The sequence below is a fragment of the Zonotrichia albicollis genome, chromosome 2, assembly GCF_047830755.1.
Source record: "Zonotrichia albicollis isolate bZonAlb1 chromosome 2, bZonAlb1.hap1, whole genome shotgun sequence".
Lineage (NCBI taxonomy): Eukaryota > Metazoa > Chordata > Aves > Passeriformes > Passerellidae > Zonotrichia > Zonotrichia albicollis.
The window spans coordinates 9,551,228-9,577,906 of NC_133820.1; the positions used below are offsets into that span (position 1 = coordinate 9,551,228).

At 38.8% G+C, this 26,679-nt stretch overlaps 1 protein-coding gene across 17 annotated transcripts in view; it reads right to left on the minus strand.

Annotated features, from left to right (window-relative positions):
• The window catches only part of ROBO2 (roundabout guidance receptor 2), a 1,042,455-nt gene that overhangs the window by 39,054 nt on the left and 976,722 nt on the right, over window positions 1-26,679 (minus strand). For 8 of the 17 annotated variants that reach the window (XM_074532752.1, XM_014268608.3, XM_074532747.1 and 5 more), the window contains 7 exons: window positions 24,210-24,392; window positions 22,215-22,241; window positions 15,233-15,275; window positions 13,570-13,697; window positions 9,191-9,472; window positions 8,695-8,820; window positions 4,214-4,370 (listed from right to left, as the gene is read on the minus strand). In XM_074532752.1, coding sequence (XP_074388853.1) covers window positions 4,214-4,370; window positions 8,695-8,820; window positions 9,191-9,472; window positions 13,570-13,697; window positions 15,233-15,275; window positions 22,215-22,241; window positions 24,210-24,392 — 946 coding nt within the window. The remainder of the gene's footprint in view (window positions 1-4,213; window positions 4,371-8,694; window positions 8,821-9,190; window positions 9,473-13,569; window positions 13,698-15,232; window positions 15,276-22,214; window positions 22,242-24,209; window positions 24,393-26,679) is intronic. The other 9 variants (XM_026794849.2, XM_074532763.1, XM_074532800.1 and 6 more) reach the window with 3 other exon arrangements.

The following is a 26,679-nucleotide window of genomic DNA, read 5'->3' on the forward strand; positions in this document are numbered from 1 at the left end:
CCCACCTCCTAACCAATCTGTACTGGGACTTACCTAGACAGTGCTACATTTCTGAACACTTTCAACACATCTGCCCAAAGCAAATGGAAAGATTAACCACTAGGAGTATTCTTGAATAATAAAAAATTCTTCTTTCTTCAGACATAAAGGGTGTCCTGGTAGGAGTTTGTGGGTTTTGTTGCCTTATACCAAAGGTGTAAGGAGTGGTGCTATATTTGATCAGGGCTAGAAACAAAAGCTTTGTATTTTATTACCACCTCTTACACAAGTTTTGACAGCAAGTCAATTCTTTTCAGTCTCTGCACTCGTGAGAGGATCTTTCAATTCAGTGTTGTATGACAGTATCATCCTGGGATACTGTCCCTTAGAGACTCTGGCATCATTCCAGGTGGATAGGCCTTAGTGACTGTGGCCATTCCCTGTGCATTACCTCCCCAGAGTAATTCACTTATCTGAACACAACTTCAGTTGTATCCAGCTTTGCTGACAATCACACCACTCAAATCTCAACTGTCTACTTTTTCCATCTTCAAAACATCCAGTCAGGCATCAGTCCCTGGAGCATCAATACACATTTCTTCTTAACTTCTAGTGTATTCCAAAACAAATCAGGATACACAGTTGCTTTTCTTTTTCCCCCTCAAAACATAACCAGACAGCCACAAGCTCTCACAGCTCCTTCACTGTCAAACCATCACACACTCTAAAGGCCATTTCCCAAGCATCATCTAAGTCACTTTATCTTCTTTCCACCTTCAAGGACTGCTGACAAGGTCCTTTTTTCTGCAATGCAGGCAGGCAGTGCATTGCATGATAGAGTTAATTTCTCAAACCGGCTTAAAAATACTCCTTTAAAGCTTCTGATTTGGAAGGAAGGATTTACCAATTTCCCAAAGAAAAATGAATTACTGTCAATTTTCTCAAGTGTGAAGCCAGGTTATGAAAAGGCTGGGAACACTGAGATGGAGAAGTTGCAAAACCTGTATTATGAACAGAACATTTACTTTCAGCAAAACCCAAAGATTTCTTAAATTAACTAAACTACTTTTTCCTTATTCAGAAGTCTTCAGTCTGCATTTAAACACACAGATTCAGGACAGCTGACTCAGTAATCCAAAAGTCCATGGAAGATATATCTGGTAATTCACACTTGCATAAATTTAAATCTCTATATGTGTAGATATAACCATAAAAAGATATACTAACACATATGAGTACAGAAGTGAAAATAAAGGCTGCTTCTTAACATCTGGCCTCTAGGAGAGCTTGAGTGATTGATCATTACCATTTTCATAACACAGAGATTTAACAAAATGTTACATGACACATATTCATCCTAAGCAAACAATTAAGATATGACCAGCTGTAATTTGTCCTTCCAAAAAATATTTACTCATGACATTTGCAACCAAGGCTGAAGGGACCATCCTAAATCAAGCTGTGAAAACTGTGCAGTGAAACAGATCTCTTGCTTCCTTTTGCTCTCTCAACCTCATGCTTTGCTACAATGCCTTTTTCTTTAAAAAGGACAGGGGAAAAAGTCACTCCCTGGTGACTCTGTAATGATGAATAAACGAGCTTTGGATTGTCCTCGCCTTCTGACCCTACTCACTTCAAATCCCCAAATGTTCAACTTGGTAGCAAAAAGGTTTCTTAGTAAAGAGGTTGCTCAGTGAAAAGATTCTGCAAAAGTACTGTACCTTTACCCCAATTTTGTTTGAAATGGAAAGCAGGAGATTGAGAGTCAAGATTTCAGGTACAAGATCCTTTGTCTTCTTAACATAAGGTATCTGCAAAGCCACAAGCCTTAACCTTCATTTTAGAGAAAAACAAAACAAAACAAAAATCCCCAAAAACAACAACCCTCCAAAACCAACAAAGAAAAAAAAAAGGAACAAGTAAACCTAACAGACTACATAGTAACTACAGGTCACATAAGTGATACAGCTATAGAAACATCTGTTATCACCACAGTGATTATTGGTAACATCCATGTTCTTTTTCATTTTTTGAGTAAATCTAATGTGGTAAAAAAGCCACTTTTTCAAGTACACTTATTGAAATCTAAGTCCCTTAACTTCATTAGCAACCTCTGATTGCAATTTCATTATAATTAAGACCCTAATAAGTTCTGGTTAACAAACATGAGCTTCTATTTTTCTAATAAGTTTTATTGTACTGTCAGCACTTGTATTCTATGTTAATCTTTTACTATTAAAGTCCTAAATCCATTAAATTAATAGATTTGTTCCTTTAAAATATAAAATAAAAGTGATAGATACAGAGCCCATTCTGTAAAAACTGTGTTTCATTACACACATTGTTGCAACTAATGAAGTTTCCCTCCCTGGAACTCACTAGAAAGGACTTTTTTAAGTAAAAGATACTACTTCCTTAACTTTTCCTAGAGACAGACAATAAGTATCAAATAAACAAGTATCAAAAACAAGACCAACCCCTAAATACAGAAGGATTATTAGTATTGGAAGCATCCTCAGAAAGTACAGGCATTGCAGATTCCATCTTTATCAAAGGTGGTTGCAAATTACTGTAGCTCCAGACTGAGACTCTAAGTCCAACCTTCAGATTTTTTTCTGTGTTTGGTGAAATGCATGTTACAAGGTCTTGCTACCACCATTGCTAATGAGACATTAAAAAAGCAGAGAAGAGTAATTCAAAGCATAATCAGAGGAAAAAACTAAGTCTGGATGGTTGTGAACCTGGAGGCTGGTGATTACCTTCTCCTTAAATAACCAATGTTGTCTTGGTGACCAACATCATTCCTTCCAGCTAAATTACAGATGCTTTATGCAACTGAGGAGTCAAGCCCTGTGTCACAAGGGATTCCTCTATAAGGTATTTCCATTTAACTTTAATGCTACTTCATTGTTCTGAAGAAAATCCAAGTGGTTCGCCTTCTGCTGCATAATAGTTTTAGTGAAATGGTTGCACATGTGTTTTAAGGATATAAACTGATAAAGACAAAATTATTATACGATGAAACAAGTTAAAATTTATTTTAGCCTCTTATAACAGAATACAGAAGACAATGATTAAATGAACTTTTTGTTTTGAGATTTAAACAACATTCACAATCAGTAAGGTTATTAATTTTCCATTACTTTGAAATTTTAACTGTACAGCCTGAATGGGCCTTAATTTTAAGAAGAACTTCACTGACTAATACAGTCATTTATTGCTCATTATAAGAGTCAAAGGAGTTGGTATAAACTGCAACAATATGGAATTTTTCTAACTTTAATTATGAAAGTAGTAATGATCAATTCCCCCTTATAAGTGAGATAACAGTTGAAATATTTTTATTTAGTAAAGCTATTACAATGTATTCTTAAAAATGTTTCATCCTTGGGAAATATTGATTAATCCATGTATTGAAACAGACAGAAATTTGTCCCGGACAGAAAAATGATTCTCAAAGACTCCAACAGAGCTACCCACAGTAAACTATGTTTTTATATACTCTGATTTACCTCCAGAGTTTGATAACCTGGTATATCACATAATTACACTTTATAAAAAGCAATTCGTAACTGTTGTCTGTGTAGGAAATGTCTCTTTTCCTTTCTTTAGCACTTCTTGTCTGATTTTGTGTCCTTGAGAACAAGTTTGAGCTATGCAAAATTATGTTGAAGGTTCCAGATACTTGAAAGTTGTTTGAATAATAACAAAAAATCCTATAATTAGCATGCCTTCCTCAACTGTGAAATTTCTTCTAAAAGCCGATGAGAAGATTATTATCCATTGGTTGATCTTCAAAAATTAATCCAATTTGGTGGGGGTTCTGTTGGCTCTAATATTTTTAAACATCAAAGCAGTGAAAAAATACACAGAGCCAGATTATGTCATCCTTACTCACTCTGAGTCCCATCAGCTGCATGCAATCCCAGAATTCAATTAAGCTACCTGTGAAGTGAGACACTTCTCAGCATGAGAAAGCACTGAAGCCCTACATGGTGATGAAGCAAGGTCACTTTTGTTTCCATCTTCAGCCACTATCCAGAGAAGCTATTCAAACATTCCTCCTCCACAGCCTTGAATCAGTCTACAGGATAAGTTGTTCTCTTTTTTTTTTTTTTTTAACAAAACAGAATAATATTGTCACTTATCAAAATTAAAAAAAAAAATAGAAAAGGACTCATTTCTGCAAATCACAGATTTTTCTTCAAAAGAAAAAGAAAAAAAAAAAATTTACCCTGCTTCTTGTTGATCCACCCCATAGTGCTCCAGCTCTGTGCCTGGAAGTGGCTGCACAGGAGGGGGTGGCAGGGGAACACTGGCCCAGGTTGAACCATTATTTTTCTGGGGCTTGGCAGTATTTTTGTTTTTCTTCTTTTTCCCTCCTTTGCCACCTGCAAATCCAAAAAAGAAAAAGAAAATGTTAGAGGTATAATGTGGGAAAAAAAAGGCCAGCTATTTACATTTCTTTGACAGAATTCTGATTCCAGAGCATATGCCCCAAAAAAGAAGATGTATTTATATATGTCAGCAGAATCAGCATCAATGTGCTAATGCTGTCACAAGGTTATAAGTAATAAAAGAATGGAATGGGGAATATTCTGAATATTTACTGAAAAACACTTCTTTTTAAGCCTCTGTACATTTGTACCATAGTGCAGAAACAAGGAAAGACAGGTTTTCCTGTATAAGAAATATGTTTCCTGTTTTATTCATGTGCACTTTATAACTTCTTAAATTCACTCTTAGATAAAATTATAATAAAACATAGCAAATGTCAGAAATCCACTGTGATTATAGCACAGTTTTGCATAATCACTTTTTGTGGAAAACACAGAGGTTAAGGACATCATCCAAAAAAACTGTCATTGGAGTCAAGAACTTCCAAGATAAGAGTAAATTGTCAAAAAAAAAGAAACTGGGTTTTATTGTTAGGAATTTCCTAATTTCTGGGGTTTTTTTTAAGAGTGGGAAGTCATGTGCAATATTTTAGGAGTGACTGTTTCACAGGATCCAAATGTCTTGTGCCACTATGGAGAAGAGGTTCTATTTCTGATATACAGCTCTAATGGATAAGGCAGAAGTGCAGTGAGCAATGCATTTTGGTTAAACCCTCTGCTCTTATTGTCCTTGGATCCACTTCTCCAGCTGAGACACTTCCATTTGTGGGAGAGTGATCTTACAGAGAAAGCTCTCATCCCACTTGGTTTGCTTCTTTTATTTTTCCCTGACTTCTTTTTCTTGTCAGGAATTCAATAGGAGGAAGAATGGCTCAACATTTCGAATCCCTTGACTGCTTGGGGACTCATCTATTTTTTGGAGCTTTGTTGTGGCTTTCAAACTCTTTCTTGGGTGGAGGAATAGTTTGTCAGATGCCTTTTCAGTGGGGTACCCAGCTGCCCTCACTCATCCCTGGCCTGCTGCAGAAAGCACAGTCTAATCCATCTTACCCACTGATGTCTCTTGATGATTTATAAGGATCAGCCAAAAAAACCCTCATGTAAAAATGAACCAATGAATCAAGAAAGCCACAACTGAGTGGCCAGGGAGGGTGGCACAATGTGCACTGGCAGCACTGCCTTCTGTGCCATGGCTTTAACTTTGGGCACAGAAAAACACAGAAGGAGATGCAATTCTAGCAACAGAAACAAGCCCCTATCATGGGACTTTTTGTCCTTTAGATGGTGGCTCACAGGCTTTCTTCTGTTATCTCCAAACGTCAGCTGGATCAAAACCGGGAGAAATAGAGAGGGAAGAAAAAGGTGATTCTGTAACTCAGAAGTAGCCAAGACTCCTATTTTCACCTCCTGTTCTGCCTGCTAGAGACAGGCAACAAGCCCAGCAATATTTCTAATCGACCTGGCTGGCAGCACATTGGAAGTGAGACTTTCCACTACTCAATTCCAGACCAAAGCTCTTCCTTCCTTGTTTTGGAGTATTTACAGCAAGTCCAGCCAAGATCCTCTGATTCACTATGTGTGAACTGAGCTGATATTACTTCTATTAGGATGGAAAACAGGCTCTTCCTTCCGTCTGTAGCCTGGCAGAAAGGACAGCTTTCTTGAAAAGGGAAAGAACATTTTAACCAGTGAAAAGAAACCCCAGTGACAGTGGAGATAGAGGAACAAATACATGAACCTTCTGGAGGGAAAGTGAAGCTTTCAAAGCACAGGTAAGGCTAAAAAAGTGGAGTTAGAAATGGGGTCACTGAACAGTGCAAAGAAAGTAGGTTAATTTTAGTTTGTGGGACATGGAGAAATTTTTTAAAAGTCAGCAGGAGTAGGAACCAACAAGAACTAGGGCAGGAGGGGCTGCTTTAGGAGAAAAGCACATGCAGATATTTTTATGTTGCAGGAGGATTTAAACTAGGAACACACAGAGAAGGGAAATGCAAAGAACAACTTCAGCTTAGAGATTAGTTGAGGTGGAGAGGAAGATTTTAGAAGTGCAGCATCTTGATGATCTTAGGAGATTGGTAAAATGTAGGTTGACACGAGGAGTGCTAATACGGGACTCACTTGGATTTTGGGAGTCTCAAAGAGAGAAATTAGAGATAATGGAGATATTAGAAGGAGTGAAGCCGAGAGACAAGGGACTTGTTTAGATGAAGAAATGAAAGAAGAGAATTCCAAGGTCATTACTGGTAGAGGAAGGCAGCCTACACTGTGCAGTTGGGCAGAATATTTCTTTTCTGTCCCCATGGACAGAGTTATTCCACTGTCAGACTGGTGGGACAGACACCGAACACATAAAGCCTGATTTGTGTTTGAAAACTGAGCACCAAATCTTTGTTTCCCCATAGCAACAAAGCCTGATGCTTCAATGTCTCCTCACACTGAAATTCAATTATATTGTTTAAATCTCTAGGTGAATCGGGTACTGGAGAAAGTATTTGCCAGCTGGGCTGCTGATCCTAGTACAGATATAATCTGTGCAACCTATAGCTACAAAGTGTCCCTGCCTCATAAAGCAGTTGAGGTTTCAGCTGTTTTCCATTCCACAGTGGGATAGGGATTCTCATGATATTCATGTAAGAGAGGCAGAAACTTAGTCAGAATAATAAGTAGTACCTAAAGTACTAACCAAGGAACTGAGAGAACAAATCCCTGCTCACCCTGATGGGGACTACATAATCAAAGCTGGTCTCTGACTCCAGTGATGCTCTAATTATCAAACTATTTGAAAGTCTTCCCCAGTTTCTTGAGTATTACAGACATAATTATCCTGTATCAAAGGCATAATTAGTGGGCAAGGGAGAGCAAAACACTGACTCTGCAGTCCAATAATCTGGCACTCATCTGAGCACTGGGGCATCCAGTTGTGAGCTGCCTTGGTCACAACAAGAGTGCCGTGGCCATATGACTGACTATATCCCAAAGTTCCCTAGTGTCATCAGAAAATTCACTTCTGGCTGAGAAACACTACGCAGAATATGTTGCATTTGAAATATTTGATCAAAGTCCAGCCTTTGATCAAAAAGGGCACTTTCCAGTGACACTTCCTATTTTCTGAGAAAATTCTCAGGCAGCCTTAGCTGTCAACATATCTAAAGTGTGATACTGCCCTCTGATACCTGACATATATGTGCCTCAGCACATCAATTTCTGCATTTTCATGCAGCCTGGGGAGCAAGCTGATTTCCTAAGCCACTTGTCAATATATCTCACATGCAAGGAACAAGAAGCTTTCTTGAAGTATTTCAGCTTCCAGATACCTCTCTGACAATGCCATAAGCCTATTTTTTGGTCTCAGTGAAATCAGCTAATGCCACCCATTCAGAACACAAGACTTGCAAATACATTTGGCTATTTGAGTCATGGGCCAATGATAATAGGCTTCTTATCTCAAGGTTCAGTTTGAATAGTCATTTAAATTGACATAAAGAAGCTATTTCTAGGTTTGGTCAGTTACTGGGAGGACTGTTCCAGCTTAAAGTGGAAATTCAAAAAACTGTGGATATATTCTGAAAAATATAAAAAAGTTCTTTCAGTGCTCTCGTATTTCAGCTGGGTGAAAACAGATTTTCATCTTAACTGTTGCCTTTTCAGTTTTTGTCTTGACAGAAAGAAAAAAAGACAACTATACATAACATAAGCGACAAGTAAGCAAAATTAAAGAAATCAAGAAACAAGGTGTGCTCAGATATAACACACAACCACATGTACTATGATCATTTTCATCTGATGAAAATGCCTCATGTTTCCAATAGAACATGCAGCACACACATAAAATTTACATCCTGTTTGTATGCAAACTTGGCACAATTTGTTGAAACCCCAGTCACCTTTCAGAGCCTTACAAGTATTTCCAACCTGCTTCACTGAGGAACAGCTTGTGGAAATGGGGTACGTGTTAACAACTCAACTTAACAAAAATAAGAATCCCCTCATTAAGTTCAGTGTGGGGAGACCTACAAACTGAGGATGGATGCAGAAATACATTTGCTCCACAGATTGTGTCAGGGAAAGGATGTGACAAGGCGAGGCTGGCAGCTGCGCCGACAAGCGCACACATGGAAGGACTCTCCTGTTATCTCCAAGTAGGTCCTGCAAAAGGCTTTTTTGTTCCAGCAGAGTCCTATGTGGCACTGTTTGCTGATGGGCAGGAACTCTCATGGCTATCCTCCACTGGTGCCTGGGAGGTGTTCTGCCTCCCTGGCGAGCTGCTGGCCTACACCCCTCCGTCCCTCGCTCCCCTGCGCACGGCGACGGAACCAACCTGAGAGGCTGCCACTCCTTTCGGAGCTGTTGTGGGAGCTGGTGGTGCTGAAATCCTGTGACTGGTTGTGTGGCAATCTATTAGCCAGTCCCTCAGCCACCCGGTAGTCAGGGATGTAAAGCAAGGCTAAGGGTTAAACGGCAGAGGTCACAGTGGCATCGTGGGATTAGTCGACAGCACAAGCACATGCGACACATGCAGTTAGCGAGTTGGGGCAGATGGGGGGGGGGCAGGGTTTAACTTGGTTATTTTTAAAGGTACACCTACCCTAGACTAATGGAAGACAGATGGCTTGGTGACTAGCACAGGACAAAGAGCATTAAAAGCACAGGGCAATGTATTTTGTGATCAGGTGAGGTTCAGCACACATGCAACGTGTGCAGGCATTAGTTCAGGTGAACAGTGTCTCACAGAGCTAAAAAGAATTTTCTAATTCATGCACAGATGATAACAGAACACAAAGCCAAAGGCTCTGGAAGATAAGAGCTGTAATTACCATTGTTGCCTTTGCCTTGGTCTGGGAGAGAGTAACCAAATCCCATGAGGTCATTCTTTTGCTGAATTGAGCTTTTCCACTGCGGGTCTGGTAAATCGACGGCCAGCTCGTGGATGCTGTTGGAATGCAGGATCTGGGTGGTGGCATATGGCGTAGCCTGGGTTATTTGGCTGGAGCTGTTGTAACTGGTTTTGGTGGTGAAGTCAATGCTGCTGTAAATGGCTCCATCAGAAAGCATGGTAGCAGTTTTATCTCCTTGCCCTGGCACTGGTGGCAGCACATCTGTGGAACAAAACAAATCACTGAGGCACGGGAAGCCCGAAAGTACCAAGGTTTAAGCCGAGAAATAAACGTGTCATTTTGCACGTTTGCATTTCAGCTGAGACAGGCCCATGAGCCAACGAAGGGAAGATGATGTACAACCATGGCCAAGCTATCAGCAGCTGTGACAGCTCTACCACTTGTCCTTCACGTCTCGCTGCCTAAAACCATCTTTTTTTTTTTTTCTCCCTTCCTCATACCTTCAACTGTGAAAGTGAAGTTTGGAATATTTCTCTACTAAAGAATGTTTTCAATTGTTCACTCTATGTCAGAACCAATGAAACTGTCTGGGCTTCAGGGAAATGATGAAAGGAGAGAATTTACAAATCACAGAGGGAACTTGCCCAGCAAACATGTAGAAAAACTCGCGAACTAATTTTTTAAGGACATCACCTTGATTTCCTTGAAACTTTTTGCATCAGCTTATCTAATTTTCTTTTTGACATTAGCCAGTACATTCCTTCTTTTCAAAAAAGAAAAACCCAACAAACAAAAAGTTATTTCTGATACATGAAAGAAAATTTGACATTCTGAAGGGATTTAGGTGATCAGTCTCTCAAAATGGCAAAACAATGTTTATAATGGAGAACAACTTGCATAAAATCTCCAGTATATTTACCCAAAAACCATTACAGCATATTTAACTAAATATCTGATAAGTTTTCCCAATATTTTGAATCCTATCCCACACTGCAATTTGTATCTTTAATCAGTTAGATTGGCAGTCTCTCTCCTTACTAAACACTGAAGTGACCTTTGCTGGTGGAATACTAGCTCTAGAAACTGAGACGAGGGAAGTGTGAAGAATCTATTGATGACTGACATGATGTCCCAAGGAGAACCACAGCTTAGCAGGAGCTTAGCACACCTCCTTCCTTCTCTCTCAGAAGTCAATATCTCAAATGGTACTATTTTTACAATTTATTTAGACTCTGAAAAGTTGAATCGATTCCAGAATGTACTTTAAAAAATCCTTCATTTATATGCCATTTTCTTTCTACAGCCAGATGGCAGATACAGGTTCCAACTGTTAGATCATTCTTGAGATAATACATACTCCTATAGTGAGGATGTTCAGATCCTATTCTAGGGATAACAGCCATTTTTATGTACATTAAGCCCCAAAAAGAAAAGATGATTCTTGCACCTAGTCATGGGTTTAAACTCAGTTCCAATCTCAGATTTGGGTTTTGTGCAACCTCAGGGAATACATTTGTTCTCTCGCTGTCTCAAAGACTTATCCAGCAATGAGATGTGACACCATGGTCCCCTCACACTGATTTGGTATTTTTTGTTTGCTTCAATTTTTTGGGGTTTAGCATTTTTTTCTTTTCCTGGGATGAACATTTAGATAAGAAAACTATTTTGTTTTGCTTTCAGGTGTGCTACAATGAACATTTTAACATGGCCCTAATAACATCTTCAGTCTCAGGGCAGCAACAAAATATTAAAAATAAATATGGCAATAGCAAATGCTCAGCAGAGACACTGCAGAAAGAGAGATTAAATTTGGGACTATCAGCATGATCTGGTTTTGCATACAGAAGGGAAATGGGCACAATCAACTATTTAAAAGATCTTAATTGTATTAACTTATATCTGCAGATACATTGCAATTACAAAAAAAATTACAATTAATGCAAACTATAGCCCATATTTAAAAATCATGTTGTTCCTACCTGCATATATGCAAGGTGCTTTCCAGGGGCAGTACACAAACAAAAAATGCATCTATGTGCAAATACAGCATGAGATATGAGAGACAAATGCAGTCCTATTTTTCTTGCATTTTATCCACAATATGAATATTTCTCCTTTCTACAAGCAGTTCCATCAAAGTATAATGCCTTGAAATTTAGTAAATAAATTCTGTTGTTGATGTATAAAGTGAAGTAAATCCAGCTCAACCTGTCTGTGTTGGATTTGAAGACTCAAGGAAATAAAAACTAGCAAAATGCTCATCACTGAAGTGCTCAGACATACATCTGTCTTTTAGTGCATATTTCTGGCAACTGAAGAGGTATCATCTCTATACAGTCATTTAAAAATGAGAACTATTCCTGTGTACACACTTGAAAGGGAAGTTGCATAGCTGCCCACCAGCCAAGGACTTTCAGTCATCCTTATTGATAAGCTGAGGTTCTCCAGACATTCTGGGAATTTTCACTACAAGCATGGATTACTTTTTTGACCTCAGTGAGATGTATACATTTAAGCACTCAAAGAGCTCTTAAGCAGAGATTTTACAAAGTGCCACAGTCACCGAGTAAAAGTCAAGTGTGATTTCTCCAGCAAGCTGTCATAGCAAAAACACCACACTGTACATTTCAGACCAAAGATGAAGATGCACTTCCCACTGGAAACTTTCCCCAAAATTCTCCAAAATTCAACTTTTGTTTGTAACTCTTGAGATAAATGAAACAGTGCTGAAATACTTGTGCAGGGAAGCTCTTCCTTGCTGCCTTGGAGATGCAACACCATTTTGTGCCTTGCATGACTCCAAGCCTCTCACCTGTGCTTCCCACTCACAGGCTTGCTCTCACATACCCATCTAGGACAGTGGATCTCACTCTTAAGGGAAATTTTAGGACTGCCTGCCTCAGCTTCTGAGTTTCCAGGGTGAGTGATGTCACCCAACTCTTTTAAAATTCTTACAGAACTTTTATGTTCTTAGAGACCTTTCAACCAGTAAAAGAGGCCCAAGCTCCATCTCTATAGTTAATATTCCATCTCTACATGTTAAAATCTTCCAATCCATCTTTAATGCAGAAACATCTAATCTCAGCTTCTGAAACAGATAGGGATAAGTGATCCCAAACTGCCCACAATAAAAGTTCCAGCTCAACTGTAAAGATCATGGGTAGAATTAAGCTGCTGAATTTTAAAATGTAACTGTTGCATCCCTTGCATGAATTTGGACCTATGCCTCATGCATATTGAGGCCAAAAATTAAAAACTAATGCTTCCAATTTCAGTTGTATAGAGCCAAATGCTAAAAGAAAATGGCAATTTTTCTGTATTATGTGGGCTTAAGAAAAGATGGAAAAGTACTGAAGGGTTTTATTTTCAAGTTATTCACAACAAAGAGGCTGGCAGAAATTCAGTTGCCTTGTAAATATTATCGAAAGTTTTACTTGCTCTTAAATATTTTTGACAAGAACTTTATAACATTTTTATACAGAATATAAATCTAGTGTGTTTTGTTGTAATTTTAAGTCACAGTAGTCAAACCACAGGCAAGAGGCTTTTCATAGGAATGTACAACCAGTATAATGGATGGTCTTCAGAAGCAGAGTCTGACCAGCATGCAGAATTAGCTGAGTTATCACAGAAACCAAGGAAGTAACAGAGAGATGTGAATATTATTATGGCTTTTAAAAATCCCAATCCTACATCTAAAATTCCCATTTGAGTTAAATGTTTGAAACGAAATAAGCCCTCTAAAGATTCCTTCCTCATTGTAACAATACATCTTTAGCTCACTCCCCTAAAGGTGCTCTCTCAAGTCAAAATGGAAACAAAACCCTAAGAGATCTAAATAGTTCCCTTTTACGTATCTTTTCCTCCAATGAAAAAGAAAGTTGCTTAAGATCTTTGAGGTTTTCTTCACAGATTATGGTTGAGACTGATAGCAGGCCCTCAGCAGGGAGAGGATGACAGCAACAATGTTCTGGTGTCCTTCTGCTGAAGGAACATCTTTCCTGCATCTCTGCTCTTATGGACATCCTCCATCCCTGGCTATACTGCCCTGCATGGCACACTGCTCATCTCCACAAAAAAGGGAAGGAGGTTGAGACACAAACACATTTCCCTTGACACCATAAGCAGACCCTGTCTTACCACTGAGGGGCAAATTACAAACCAGACCTACATTTTTAAAAAGTAAAAAGAGATAAAGCGAAAGAAACATTTTAAGGTCAAATTTCAATCAAATCTAGAAAGAAACACATAGAAAGAACTATAATGATAAAAATATTATACTGTATTCATCATGTATGTTAACTAATGGAAAATGATATATTTTATAATAGCAGGTGGCTTGATAAAAGGAAACTTACCTCCACGACCAAAATTCCCAAGATCATTGGGTCCACTAGTGCTGTTATTTACTGGCAGACTTGTGGCAGGCCAAGAGTCTGCAAGCCACGGATAACTGGGGTCACTGGCATTCAACAGACCTGGTCGACTGAAGCAGAATAAGAAAAAAGAGATATATACACAAATATATACATATAAAATTACAGTACCTGTGAGATAAGTAGTGATGGAAAAGGGCATATTACTGTTCTTCTAACACCATAGGTAACTAACACTTTAGGAGACTTTAATTTATTTCAAATTACAACTGTATAGCCTTTGATGATTTAAAGACCTTGAGCAGTTAATTAAGGTTATATACAAATCAACTTTGTCAGTAGAAGAGGGACTAGGCATCCGTCGTGACTCTGCCAGAATCCAAATGAACTCCGTTGTCTGTGTGAAACAGGAGTTAGGCAGCACCATCATGGGATCCTACGCCAGGGCTGAATGATAAATTACCACCTCAAGGGAGCCATCACTCAAACTGATTGCTCCATATCAGCCATTTCCAGGACTTTGGGCTACTATTTCTTCCTTCCCTGGCATCCCAAATGCATGCCTGTCATCTACAGGCTGGTAACTCTTTCTTCGAGCACTCTTGGATGGTTTAGAGGCACACAGGTTTGAGGAGGATTAATGGGAAGTCCACAGCTATCTCTGTGTGCCACTGCTGCACAGCTTTCACATCCCTGTAATTCCCACTCTGAGAGCAGTGTTAAACAGGGAGCATGGGGAAAGAGGAGGCACATTTGGGCCACGAGGCACTGTGCCTCTTTCACCCCAGGATAAACCCAAATTTAGCAAGACAGGTGGATTGTTTGTGCTCGTGCTCAGCAGGGGAAACAAATCATTTGCTGCACACACCCTTTCCTGCCACATGAAAACAAAAAGCTTCCCTGGGTTATTAAAGCACTGGTGAAGTTGGAGCAGCATCTCCCATCCCTGAGCATTCCAGACCCTGCCTGGAACAATCCCTAAGAGAAACATCCGTTCCTATGGCAACGGCAATAAGACGGCCCAGCCGCATTCTCACCACATCCACTCGCTCTCATTAGGCCTAATCTCTTTTTGCTAAAATATTGATTAAACAGGAGATTGGAAGTTATTACCAGGGCCTAATTACAATCTCCATATTGGCAAAGGGAAAATAGATGAGGATATATGGGCCCGTTATCAGCTTTTATCAATTTCAATTGAGTAGCCAAAGTTGTGGAATCCAGTCCTATCAATCTACAGCCTATTCATCATCCATGAATCATTTATTTTGTGATCGATTAAGTGTAATTGTTCACTCACAGCAATTTAGGGGGAGCCAATAAGGAGTCTTAAACAACAGCAACTTCATTTGCTAATGTCTAATTAATGCAATAAACATCCCAGTAACAAATGAACACATTCTTTTTGATATTTACTACTCATTTCTTCCGGGACATCTGGGAGATATGAAACATCTGGGCTTGTTTCTTCCAAAGTGCACAACAGATAGGTCATTAAACCTCGTGGTAAGCTACTTAACTCCTCCTAGAGCTATCAGTCTTCCCAATGATGTGCTATGACCCAAGTGCATCACCTATAGCATTTTTCAGATCCCTTACTTTAAAAATAAACACAGTAGAAACAGCTCTATACAAAGAAACATACCTTCCATTGCTCATTAGTCCTCCATCTCCTCTTTGGAAGGTGACTGTGTTTTGGTTGGAAAAAACAAAACAAACAAACATACACACACACACACATATAAGACAGGGAAAAATCAATTAGTAATAATTAAAAGTAACAATTCAAACTGCTCAGTGTCCGAGGTCGGAGGTCTCTTGGCATCATCCCATAATAAAGTCCAGAAGTGACAAGAAGAGGCTCAAGCACACTGGGGCTACAGTTCATTTAGGATTTCACTGCACATTGCTGATAGACAGCACATTACTGATTGCTCTGCACCTTGCAAGGCAAAGCAGCCACCTGGGCAAAAGGCCTGAATCCACCCCAGGCCCCTTCATATGCAGACTTTGCATTGCCAGTCTGAGCCATGTGATCAAATTGTTTTCTTGGCATGCCTCTGCTTCAGTACATAATGACATTGCAGCAGTGAGTTAATAACATCATGTCGTAATGCAGTAATATAATGTCACCACACAAATATGTCATTTCCCAGGACAAACACAAAGAGGTGGCAGCTCTATTACAGTTGAAGGGATGGAAAAAAACATCCAGCTGCACCTTTTCCATTAGTAGTACAGTTTAAGAACCAGCACCCACACATAAATGCACACAAGCCAGTGCCACTGGGAAGAAAAAGTGTTTCCAGCCTTCCATCCATGGGGGATGCCAAGGACATAATCAGAGGGAGACAATTGTTTTTATCTCTCCTTTCATGGGTGTTTGACAAAAAACAGCCTCTCCCTTATCTATCTATTAACAGGATTACATTTCAGGGCAATATATGTAAACCCACATTACTGGTGAGATGCTGATTGACAACATTTGATGATCTTTTCTGAAACACTGAAAAAATATTTTGAATCAAGGCCAACAGACTACTCTGGTTCTCAGTGGCAATATCCCATTATTTATTGTCAGGCATAGATAAGGCAGACTATTAAATTATGTCAATGTCCTGGACACCTGCAGCCTTAAAGGCCTCTGACTGGATCAGGGTTTGAATTTCAGTGAAGAATGAAAGAGTTGTGACCAGCTTAATTTAAAATAGACCTTCATTTGGAAATACTATTTGCTTTTGTGGGACAGGTGGCCCCATCAGTAAATTATAGCTCACAGAGTATTTGCAAGATTTTCCAAGAATTAGTCCAAACTACACTAACTCAGGATTAGGCTTTCTCTTACACACTATTCTAATCAGACAAAATTACCACAGCCAATAGAAATTCTGTGTTCATTAAAAAAATAAGTAATGACATAAAGCCACTGGGAAAACTCTTCTGATACCTTGTAGAATCCTCGTTACTTTATTATTATAACTCCTAGGGTAATTTCACAGTGTACATTCAGCAAAGGGGACAAAACTGGCCCCTCTGGAAGCTCTGCTGGAAGAATAGTAGGGTGATTAATTACCCTTCACTGCACAGCAGACTAATACCAATATCAGAAAATCACTGCAGTCAGATGTCACATCAAAATGGTTAATAGCTGAATTTTGAAAGGGTGTAATCAAACCAATTAATGGAAAGAAAATCAAAATGCAAGTATGGAAAGTACTAAATAAAGGTCTGCTTTGAAAAACAAGACATGGTAAAACATTGTGGGTAATTAATTTTAGAGGCACTGCTACTTTCATTCACGTGGTATCTAACAGGCTGTCAAATGACTTCCACTCATTGCTTAAAAGTGAATAATCTGAAGTGCTGTGCATATCATATGTGATTATGCAAAGATGTGGGGACTGCCTGGCTTTGTTTCCAAGTATCTTGGTCAACAGTATATTAGATGCTGTTTCCTTTCTCCTCCTCTCCTCCAAACTTAACACCTGATTTCTCCAACTTTCTGCATTTGCCAAAGTGACAAGAAATAAGGAAAACGAGAAACAAAGGCTTTGATTGTTGTTTTGATAACAACCTTTATAAATAAAGTTTACAGATCTAATGGAATTGCAATAAAATATATTTTCTGAAAACTGCTTGGATTAATGTTCTTGTTTAGACTATCATCTACCAGAAACTATTTTGAGGCAATTTTGTTGTCCCCTCATATAGCATGTACAGGTGTGAGAGCTTTTATATGTGCATGTCATATGAAGAAAAAAAACCTGCAATAATATTTGTGGTCTATACAATATTTATATCCATGTGTACCTTTATAAAGCAAAGCTAAAACTGAGGAACTAGCAGGATATTGAATGCTATTGCATGCTGCCATTACTAGCAGCAATGTTTGCCTGACATATTTTATTTTCTGCATAGGCAGGTATGGAAAAACTCCCAGGCATGCCATGAGAGCTCCATCAAGAAGACATGACATAGAAACCTCTTTGCTAGAGCCATAATTGCTGCAGGTTGGCTGTGGCACAAGAGATTGCTGAGAAAAAACAAGGATCACAGAATTTGCTCTTTTTCCTTCTGTGTGGTAGGAACTGTTTCCTGTTTTGTTTGGTTTGTTTTTATATCCTATGTTATCTTACACCCTCCCAACATATGCATCATCTTTAGAAGAAATGTTCAGCTTGTAGTGACATTGTTTTTCCTAGGGAAGACTCAGTCTTGTTGATGTCATGTGTATGGAGCTAGGAAGGAAAACAGTTTTTTTGTTTACCCTTCACACTGTACACCAATGGTTATAATCTCAATGAAAAAATAAACCAGAAAGCATTTTATTTATTTAATGTTCTTGGTGTAAAATGCTTTGGAATATCAACTAAACTTGCCAAGATTCTTCTTGAAGTGTGGCCACGTAACTGGGATGCCACAAAACCCCCATATTCCTGACGGCATCCATAAATAGGCTACCTGAGGCTGGATAGTGAAGGTGTCTTTTTTAGCATCAGTGTTGTGAAAGGCAAGACAGCTAACAACAGAAGATGTGGTCAGGCTGCCAAAAAAAGCACTATGTTTATCATTCCTGCCATACATTTGTCAGCATTTTTTCCTGCAGTTTGATTTCTGCAATTACAAAACAAGTCTAAACGCCTGAATAGGAGGATACTTAATGCAATGCAGGCTTGTAGATGTCACTGTAAAAATAAAACACACAGACAGCTGGCTTTATTCATCCTGTCTCCACTTCAAAAAGCAGCAGAGCAATTTCAAGGGGCAATGTAAGAGGAGGGAGGGAAGGATGTCCCTATCACTGACCCACCTATCTTCCTTGCTTTTTATCACCAAGGAAGCAAAAAAGCTCTTTCAGCAGTCTTTGCATCTGATACATGTTCTTAGAAAGGCTGAAGACCTGCAGGGATGAGATTGGTTTTCAAAAGAAGATGAAAAAATAACCTCTGCATTGAGAGACTTTGAAGGAATCCCCACCAGCCTATACTTCAAGGACTGCAAAAATGCAGAAATATAATCCAAAGTGCATTTGAAACGCATAAATATTTCAGGAAATTATATTGTATATATTTGTATGAAAACCAGCATTTGTTAAGGAGCTTTTCACATGCTTTTTATTAAATATATAAGGAGGTACCAAAACCATTTACTAATATTATCTGACAAGGTTAAACTTAATCTTCATGCCTGCTAGAACTGGAAAAATATGAATGTATAGTAAGTCGACATTCTGAGGCAAGGAAGCTTTAGAAAGCTTTAGAAAGCTTTCTGTATGCCTATCTCTAGTAGGCCACATTTTCCTACTGCAAATGAAAACTTTAATGTTGCCAGCCAAGTCTCATTCCTTTTACTGATAAGCTGTTCCTCAAATATGAATGTAGATTAATCCTCTTTTAATAAGCATTAACTCAGAACAGATAATCAGCACATAAAAATTCCATCAAATCTTCTGTCTACCTTTGGATGATTCTGTCACATAGTTTATCCTCATTTAACAGTTTCAGGAGTTGCACATAATATGTGTAACATTCCATGATTCTCTATCTATTTTTAATTCATTTTCTATTTACGGGGTTTCAAAAAATCTTTAATCCCAAGAAGCACTAGTCACTAAATAAGCTTACCTATTCATAGGTTAAAATACATATTTCCTTTTTTTTTGCACAACTGATGGCCTAGACACTTGAAAACACCTGAATACTCTGGTGAGTGGGTACTGGCACAACAAGTTTGAGGTCATAGGAAAGATAAGCATAAAGAAAAACAAAACAAAAAAAAAAACAAAAGAAAGAACCCAAACAAACAAACAAACCCAAAAAATACCCTACCCAAACAGTGCAGCAGTACTTTAGCTTTCACACAAACTCACAAAAGTGAGACCAATCCGTCCTTTATATTACATGATATAGCTGAAAAGAGATGACAGTTGTGTTTAGTGTCCTTGTGCCAGATTTGGCTTTGCTGAGAGCGTGTCATGGTCACAAAGATGCATAGTCCTTGCACAGATGGTGACATTACTACTTACCAACACTAATCTAACAAAAAATCTTAGCTAAATTTTATATCTTGTATTACTAATATCACTGAGAATCAAGGCCTGGCGAGTCATGGTGCAAAGGGAAGTGGAAGAAGAGTGATGTACAGAATTGTGGCTCAGTAACTACTGGAGTCAGTTCAACTGAAAATAACAAAAAAGATTTATCTGTGAGTATCAATGTCGCTTTATCTGTGACCATCTGAGCCATTGATAAGACCTCATGAAAATATTGACAAAGACAGAAAGCTGAAAGTATTGAACTCGATCAGTTATTCTGTCCTGACACAAATCTTTACAAACTGCCTGACATTTGCTGTTTGCTCTTCTCCCACACATGTTCCAGTGGTATAGTCTCAAAGCAGGAATTGTACATCTCAGGAGCCTAATAACAGGATACAAATAACAAGTGGTCCTAGTGAATGACCCATAATCTGCAAATGGCCCAAAAAAACATTCTTAGCAAGTAATTTGAAAACTGCATGGACTTGGACTTTTAAAGAACTATTTTCAGTGTTCTATGTTCTACACACAGGCAAATACAAATGAAGAAAAATAAAACAAAAAAATATTCACATCAGAAATAACAGGGGACTTTTTTCCTGAGTGTGAAATGAAGTAAGTATGTAATTGTTACACTAATAGATTCACTTCTCTACCTAATAGATTCAATTCCCTACCACACAGTTAAATCTGTATGTTCTGCAACTCTCTGAAGGAAGAACTTAAAGCAGATGTCAGTACAAAAAATGTGTACCTTCTAAATCTATTTGTATAAATTCATATAAATCTTTAGTAAAACTTCACTGACAGCTGTCTCTGAGGAGATTCTGAAAGCTACACACTGCTGTCTAAATAATTGTATCTAAACCCAAACTATTTATAAACCATAAACCTTTGAAGGGAACAAAATACAGTTGTGAGTGTCAATCCTCCACAAGCATAAGCATGTATTTCTAAACAATATTATCAAGGGCATATTCAAATATTAGAGAATTATCAAAGTTTTTTATGGAACTCGGAGTCTAAAGATAGGAAACATGCACTATGTTCTTTCATAAGGAAAGCACTTTTTTAAATTAAAAAAAAAAAAAATTGGACTTGATTACTGGAGAACTTAGGTCCTCAATTCCTCCAGAAGTTAGTAAAAGCCAGGAAACAGAATAGTTCTAAAAAGTCCACAAGATGTCAAAACTGCTTTTAAAAGGACCATTTTTGGCAGTACCTCTGATATATCCCAGTTGCCCAGCAGATGTGGATCAGCAGCTCAGACCTTGTGGCTCCAGCACAGCCCTGTGCCATGCCAATGCATGCCACAAGCAGAACAGCAAAAACACAACACAGTTCAAGACAGCTGACAGAGGCACAGTCATAGGAACCAAATGCAAAAATGTATCATTTAGTTTTGGGAAAAAACCCTATGCTGCATCTCAAAAAAAGGCAGTCAAGTGTTTAGGGTGAGATGTGCTGCGCCATGGCTTGCAGTAACCTGACCAAACCTGCCTGGAAGCCAGGGGAGCAATCCTGAGCTCCCAAAGCTTTTCCACAAGGATGTTTCTCCCTCAGAATGTCCTGGGCTCCTGGGGCACACAGCACCTCCTTCGCTCATCTGCTCTGTCCTGCTAAGCTGAACACAAGCTGTGGCTGAAGACAAGCAAGAGAGAGAAAGCAGCTACTGAGCATGAGGAGACTGCTCTGGTAAAGGCAACTGAGGGGCCAAACTACACCCAAAAAATTGACAGGCTTCTGCTGGAAAACACCAAGATTCATCATCCTTTAAATTTATCATCCTTACATTCCTTGCTGTAATACTGAGGTACAATTATTTTTGAGTTTCTAAATCTTGAGATTAGGTATGAGAGCAGAAAAAATTGTTTGTAGTAATTATTATTATTAATTGTATACTCTATTTTTCCTGACAATTCATATGTTGAATAAAGTGCTAATTATTCAATATATTATGCTATAATAACAATCTGCTATTTCAGCCCCTCTTCATTTATCCTTCACATATCTTTAATCATGCTTATGATAACAGTCCACCATACGCTATCTTTTTAAAGATAAGAAAAATAGGATATCAGCTCTGAGCCAAGTAGTAAGGAAAAAAACCCAAATATTTCAATTTCAAAAACCCTGTAAAGTCAGTTAATGACTACATTGCTTGAAGGTCTAAACATCTCATGTACATAATTGAGAGCTGAAGTAGAAGAAAGTTTCGTTTCTCCACTTGGATCTGCTAAACTGTTTAAGCTTTAAAATCAAAATTCAGTTATATATGAATAATGCTTGTTTATGTTAAGTTAGTTCAAGCATCTGGTCCTGAAAATTACTTTCAAAACTGCATTTCAGAGAGTTAGGTGAGCTAAGTATGCAGATTTATAGTGACAGAGACATTGATGGTGGTAGATTTTACTTTTCCCTGGAATCCAGAGGAGAATGAAGGCTACATTTTTATCAGAGACAGGCAGCTAGAGTATTTCTTCTTGTGTTTGGTTTTAATTCCTCATATCTCACATGTTCATAAACACTTTGACAGCTAATGCTTGAAATGGCGTGTCGGTGAGGTAAGAGACAGACTGATGGACAGTACCTGCAGGGGTGAAGGTGAAGGACTGAACTGCAAAACAAGAAAGCAAACAGATTGTGAGTTACACACCCTGACACAAAGAGCCAATTGCAGGGCACGAGTTTCCTCTGGAAATCACTCAGGTGGGGTTGAATATCATAAGCAGGACACAACAGCTGAGTTTAAAGCACCAACCAGCCAGCAGCCAATGAGAAATGATGGTTGGGAAGATGAGCAGTGGAGTTTGACAGTCACATTTGAAGAGTGTCTGTGAGGACATGCTGTACTCCAAGCTGTAAACATTAGGATGAGCTCTGAAGCATGATCTGTTATCCACAATTTCATGATGCAGTCGATGTTCACATCACACTTAGATGCAGCAGATGCCGTGAGAAGGAATGAGTTGCACAAGACATGCTGTTCATAATTATTTACAGCTATGCTCTCCAAGTTAGACTGCTCTCAATTCTCCCTCATCCCAATATGCCAACTCACATACAGGACTAATAATCCTCCTTTTTTAAGAAAAGTCTAGTCTCAGCTCGTGTCCAAAGCTTTAGGTAGGATTACTTCCTAAGAGAAATAACAGCACAGCTGTCTCTAGAATGAAAAAATCTTGGGATCTAGAACAATATTTCATGTATTAGTGTTTGAGATAAATATTAATTTCTCAGTGAAAACCACCCCACCTCTCAGAGAGTGAGCAGAAGTTGCTGCTATTGAATGAAAGAAAAAAAACCACCTTAAAACAAAGCATAACCTATGAATGACAGAGATCATGTGGTGACACAAAGTGAGGTTCCACAAAAACCAAGAAAGACCAAAAGCCACTGGTCTCTCCTTCCTCTCTTTACACTGCTCCCCTTCTTGTCCTTTCACAAAGCCAGTGGAAAACAAACGCAGCAGGAAGGACGGAAAACCAACATGGAATAGTTTCCTGCTGGTTTAGTGAGCCCAGTCAGAACACTGAGGAGTCTGACTGTGGCAGAGCTGAACTGGGAACAATTTGGCTGTGACTGATTGTTGGTTTTTGGCAAGTTGTTGCTCAGCCATTTAGGGAACCTGAGCCCTTGGTTTCACATTTGATGACTTGTAAATAGAAGGGCACTTGTGTAACTTACATGTGATATAATGTCAACATTAAATATGTTCTGTTTTTTACTGGGCAAATATTTTCTCTTTTTAGTGTTAATAAAAACTACAAGAGAATCTACTGCAATATTTGAAGAATTGCGGTTTTTGTGTGTTAAATTAGGCTTCAGAATAATCCATTTTATGACACATCACCTGACTTCCCAAAAATTCGTAAGAATCCTGAAAACAGAATAATACACAAATCAAAGGCTGGGGAAAGATGAAAATATTTCCATTTGGCAAGAGTATTTAATTTTACAAATGTAGTTTTCAAAAACTAATTTATAACTGGAAAAAACATTAAATGAAAGAGAACATTTGAAGATGTTCTGCCTCCGAGACAAAACTGTTTATGGCTTCTGCCTTAGGTAAATTTTGACAACACTTCCTTATCTAGTACATCACCCTTCCATCTACAGGTATGATGTGCCTGATTAAATACCTTCATTTATCTGCCATGCACATGGCTTCAGAGACATGGAAATGCACAGGAAAGAAGAAGGAGAAGACAAAAACTCCTTTACTTTCCTTGTAAGGGTCTAGTCTAACTCATATTTGAACACACAAATGATGCTGCAATGCCAACAGAGTGCCTTCTGAGCAAGGGGCAAGAGGAACAGCTAATCCTCTTTGTACTTTTTTAATGCTAGATGTGCTGGAGATGTAGAAATACTGCCTTATGATAATGATGGAATGCGGTACCGAGCGATGCATTTAAAGCTTCTCATACACCAGCAATTTCACAGCATACATTTAAAACGAGCATACAGAATTCACCCAGGACACTTTTGCCGTAAGTTCAATGTGGTTTTTAGGTAGGTTTAGTAGCCCCTGTTCTTTTTTTGCTAGCACCTGCTGAGATGGCAATAAAGTCACTGCTCTTACCAGCATAATTGCTGAGCCCCTTCCTCTTCTTTCTCCTCCAGTAGAGCCAGATGCTGAAACCCATGAGGATGACCCAACAGGCACCACCAATGCCAGCTATGAAGGCAGGCTGCTTCACCACATCAGTGATTTGCTCAGTTATGCTGTTGTTATTTTCAGTGATGACAACTTCATTACGACCTCCTGCACGAGAGAAGTTGAACAAAATGTGGTTATTCTGGATTCTGCAATGCACAGTGGAACAAATTAAACACACAAATTAAAGGCTTCTAAAAAATAGTAATGAATCTCAAAAGAATTACCCACAGCAGAAGAACTTTAGGAAGTAGCAATGCACAGCACAATCTCAGTGTTTCTAGAGTAAATCCATAGCCATTTTGCAGATATATATTTGGAAAGACAGACCCATAGCACACTCCCACGTAATCTAACAGATGCCAATCAAGAGCTTTTTTTTAACAATAATATTTGTTAGTTTGTTTTCCCATAATTGTAGACAGAATTCAATAATGAGAAAATGGATCACAGGAAACTGATAAAAAAATAAATCAAGCAATCAGTAAGTAGCTTTTTCCAAATGAGTAATCCAGATACAAAATATGCTACATTAGAAGAAGGCCAAAAATACTTAATCTATTCATTCTTTTTCCCTGAATGCTAGCTTCCAAATTTGAAATGAACAATAAAATAAATGCACTTTCCACTGGGGCAAAGATGTATTTTCCAACAATTATTTCAAGGGGAAAGCAGTTCATACAAATTCTAAGTGTACCATCTTTGACACAGTTAACTGTAAGCACTGAACAATCACAGCAACAGATTCTTTTTTTTCCACCTAGAATATGCATGCAAATTCTTAATATCAACCTGCAAGAAATAATTATTACTTGGAGTACCAATTAAAGTGACATGCATCAAAAAATTACTATATAGGATCTTAAGTTGTATATTACAGCAGAAAACTGCAAATTCCAGTAGATGTTCCCGTTGGTTTTTTACCCCTCTTTCTCTAAAAGGGAACTTTTCTAAAAGGAAAAGCTTGGCATTTAGCTTGAAAACAAATGCTCATAAAAATCTAAATGGAAATCCAGGAAATGCTAAAGCATATAGATCCAGGGCCAGCACTTTCAAATTGTCAAAAATAGTTACTTTTAAAATTAGGAAATGCAGAACATATTTTTCTAAAAAAAACCCCTGAATTTTATTCTATGCGTATTTTATATAAACTGCCCACATCTGCAGTTTTGAAATTCATGAAAGATTATCCACCATTTCCAGTAAAAGCTGGAATATAGCTCAGTCCTTGAAATGTTTATGCAATATTACCAGATGCCTGCATGCACACTGAAGAGCTGCAGGAGTAGCTACTCTATTGAGACAAAGAAGATGTAAACAATATGATTCTCAATTATGGGAGTCTATCACACACATAAAGGTAGTTGAACATTGCAGTAAAACACTGAAATGGTCACTTGGAGGAAATTATTAGAAGTACTGTATCATTGAGCCATGCTGTGAAAATGCACATATTCCTTTTCTATAATTCAGCAATGCTTAGATTTACTTCCAGCAGAGCAGCTCGCTGGCTCCAGCCTAAAGGCAGCACTCAGGGTCTCTGGCTGGGGCAGATCTGAGAAGTCTGACACTTCCAGCCCCACTTCCACAGACACCTCTTTGCAGGTGACCCAGATTTCACAGAGCCATGTTTTACAGAAGGGGATCCTTTGAGAAGGCCCCTCCGGTCCCTCTGGAAGCTGCATCTTGCCCCTGCCAAGATGCAGCTTCAGGCCCCCAGAGCTGGGCTGGGTTAATCAGGGAGAAATGCAGTGTCCTGAATGTCATTGCTATCACACTGCTGATGAGTTTATTAGGCTTCCTCTCTTTCAGCACCACGGCAATATTTAGTGCTGATGGCTGCCTGCTTTGGCAATCTGTGGAAGCTGTGCTAGAGCCTGGCTTGCTTTCAGTCACTCTGGGCAAGGAGCAAAACAGGCTCCCAGCAAGCAGAACAGGTCCCACAGAAAGATGCTGCCAGATGTACAAGAAGTGCACCAGTACAGGTGTCATGCACCAGTCTGTATTGGCCATGCTGGGAAGCTTTACCAGCATCAGGCTCTGGGAGCTGCCACCGTCCTTTGCCATACTTGCGTCTTTTGTCTTGCCACTGCCAAAGCCCAATGGCTTCCAGGCCTGATTCAATAAGTGAGAATGAAACTCACTGAGCAGCTGTGGCAAGGAAAGAAAGCAGGCAGCATTGGCTGCTTTATCTGATTTTCCATGTTGTTTTCTGCCCATGGAACCAATCCATAGGAGCACCCCAGCGCTGAAAGAGGAAGGGCTGACAGTAAAACTAATAGAAAGGGGCTCTCCATGGCATGCTCCTCCAGACACAAAATCAATTTTCTAGTAGAAATCAGCATGGGAGGTGGAGTTGCTCTAATTACCATTAAGTTGCAGTTAATTTCTGTGC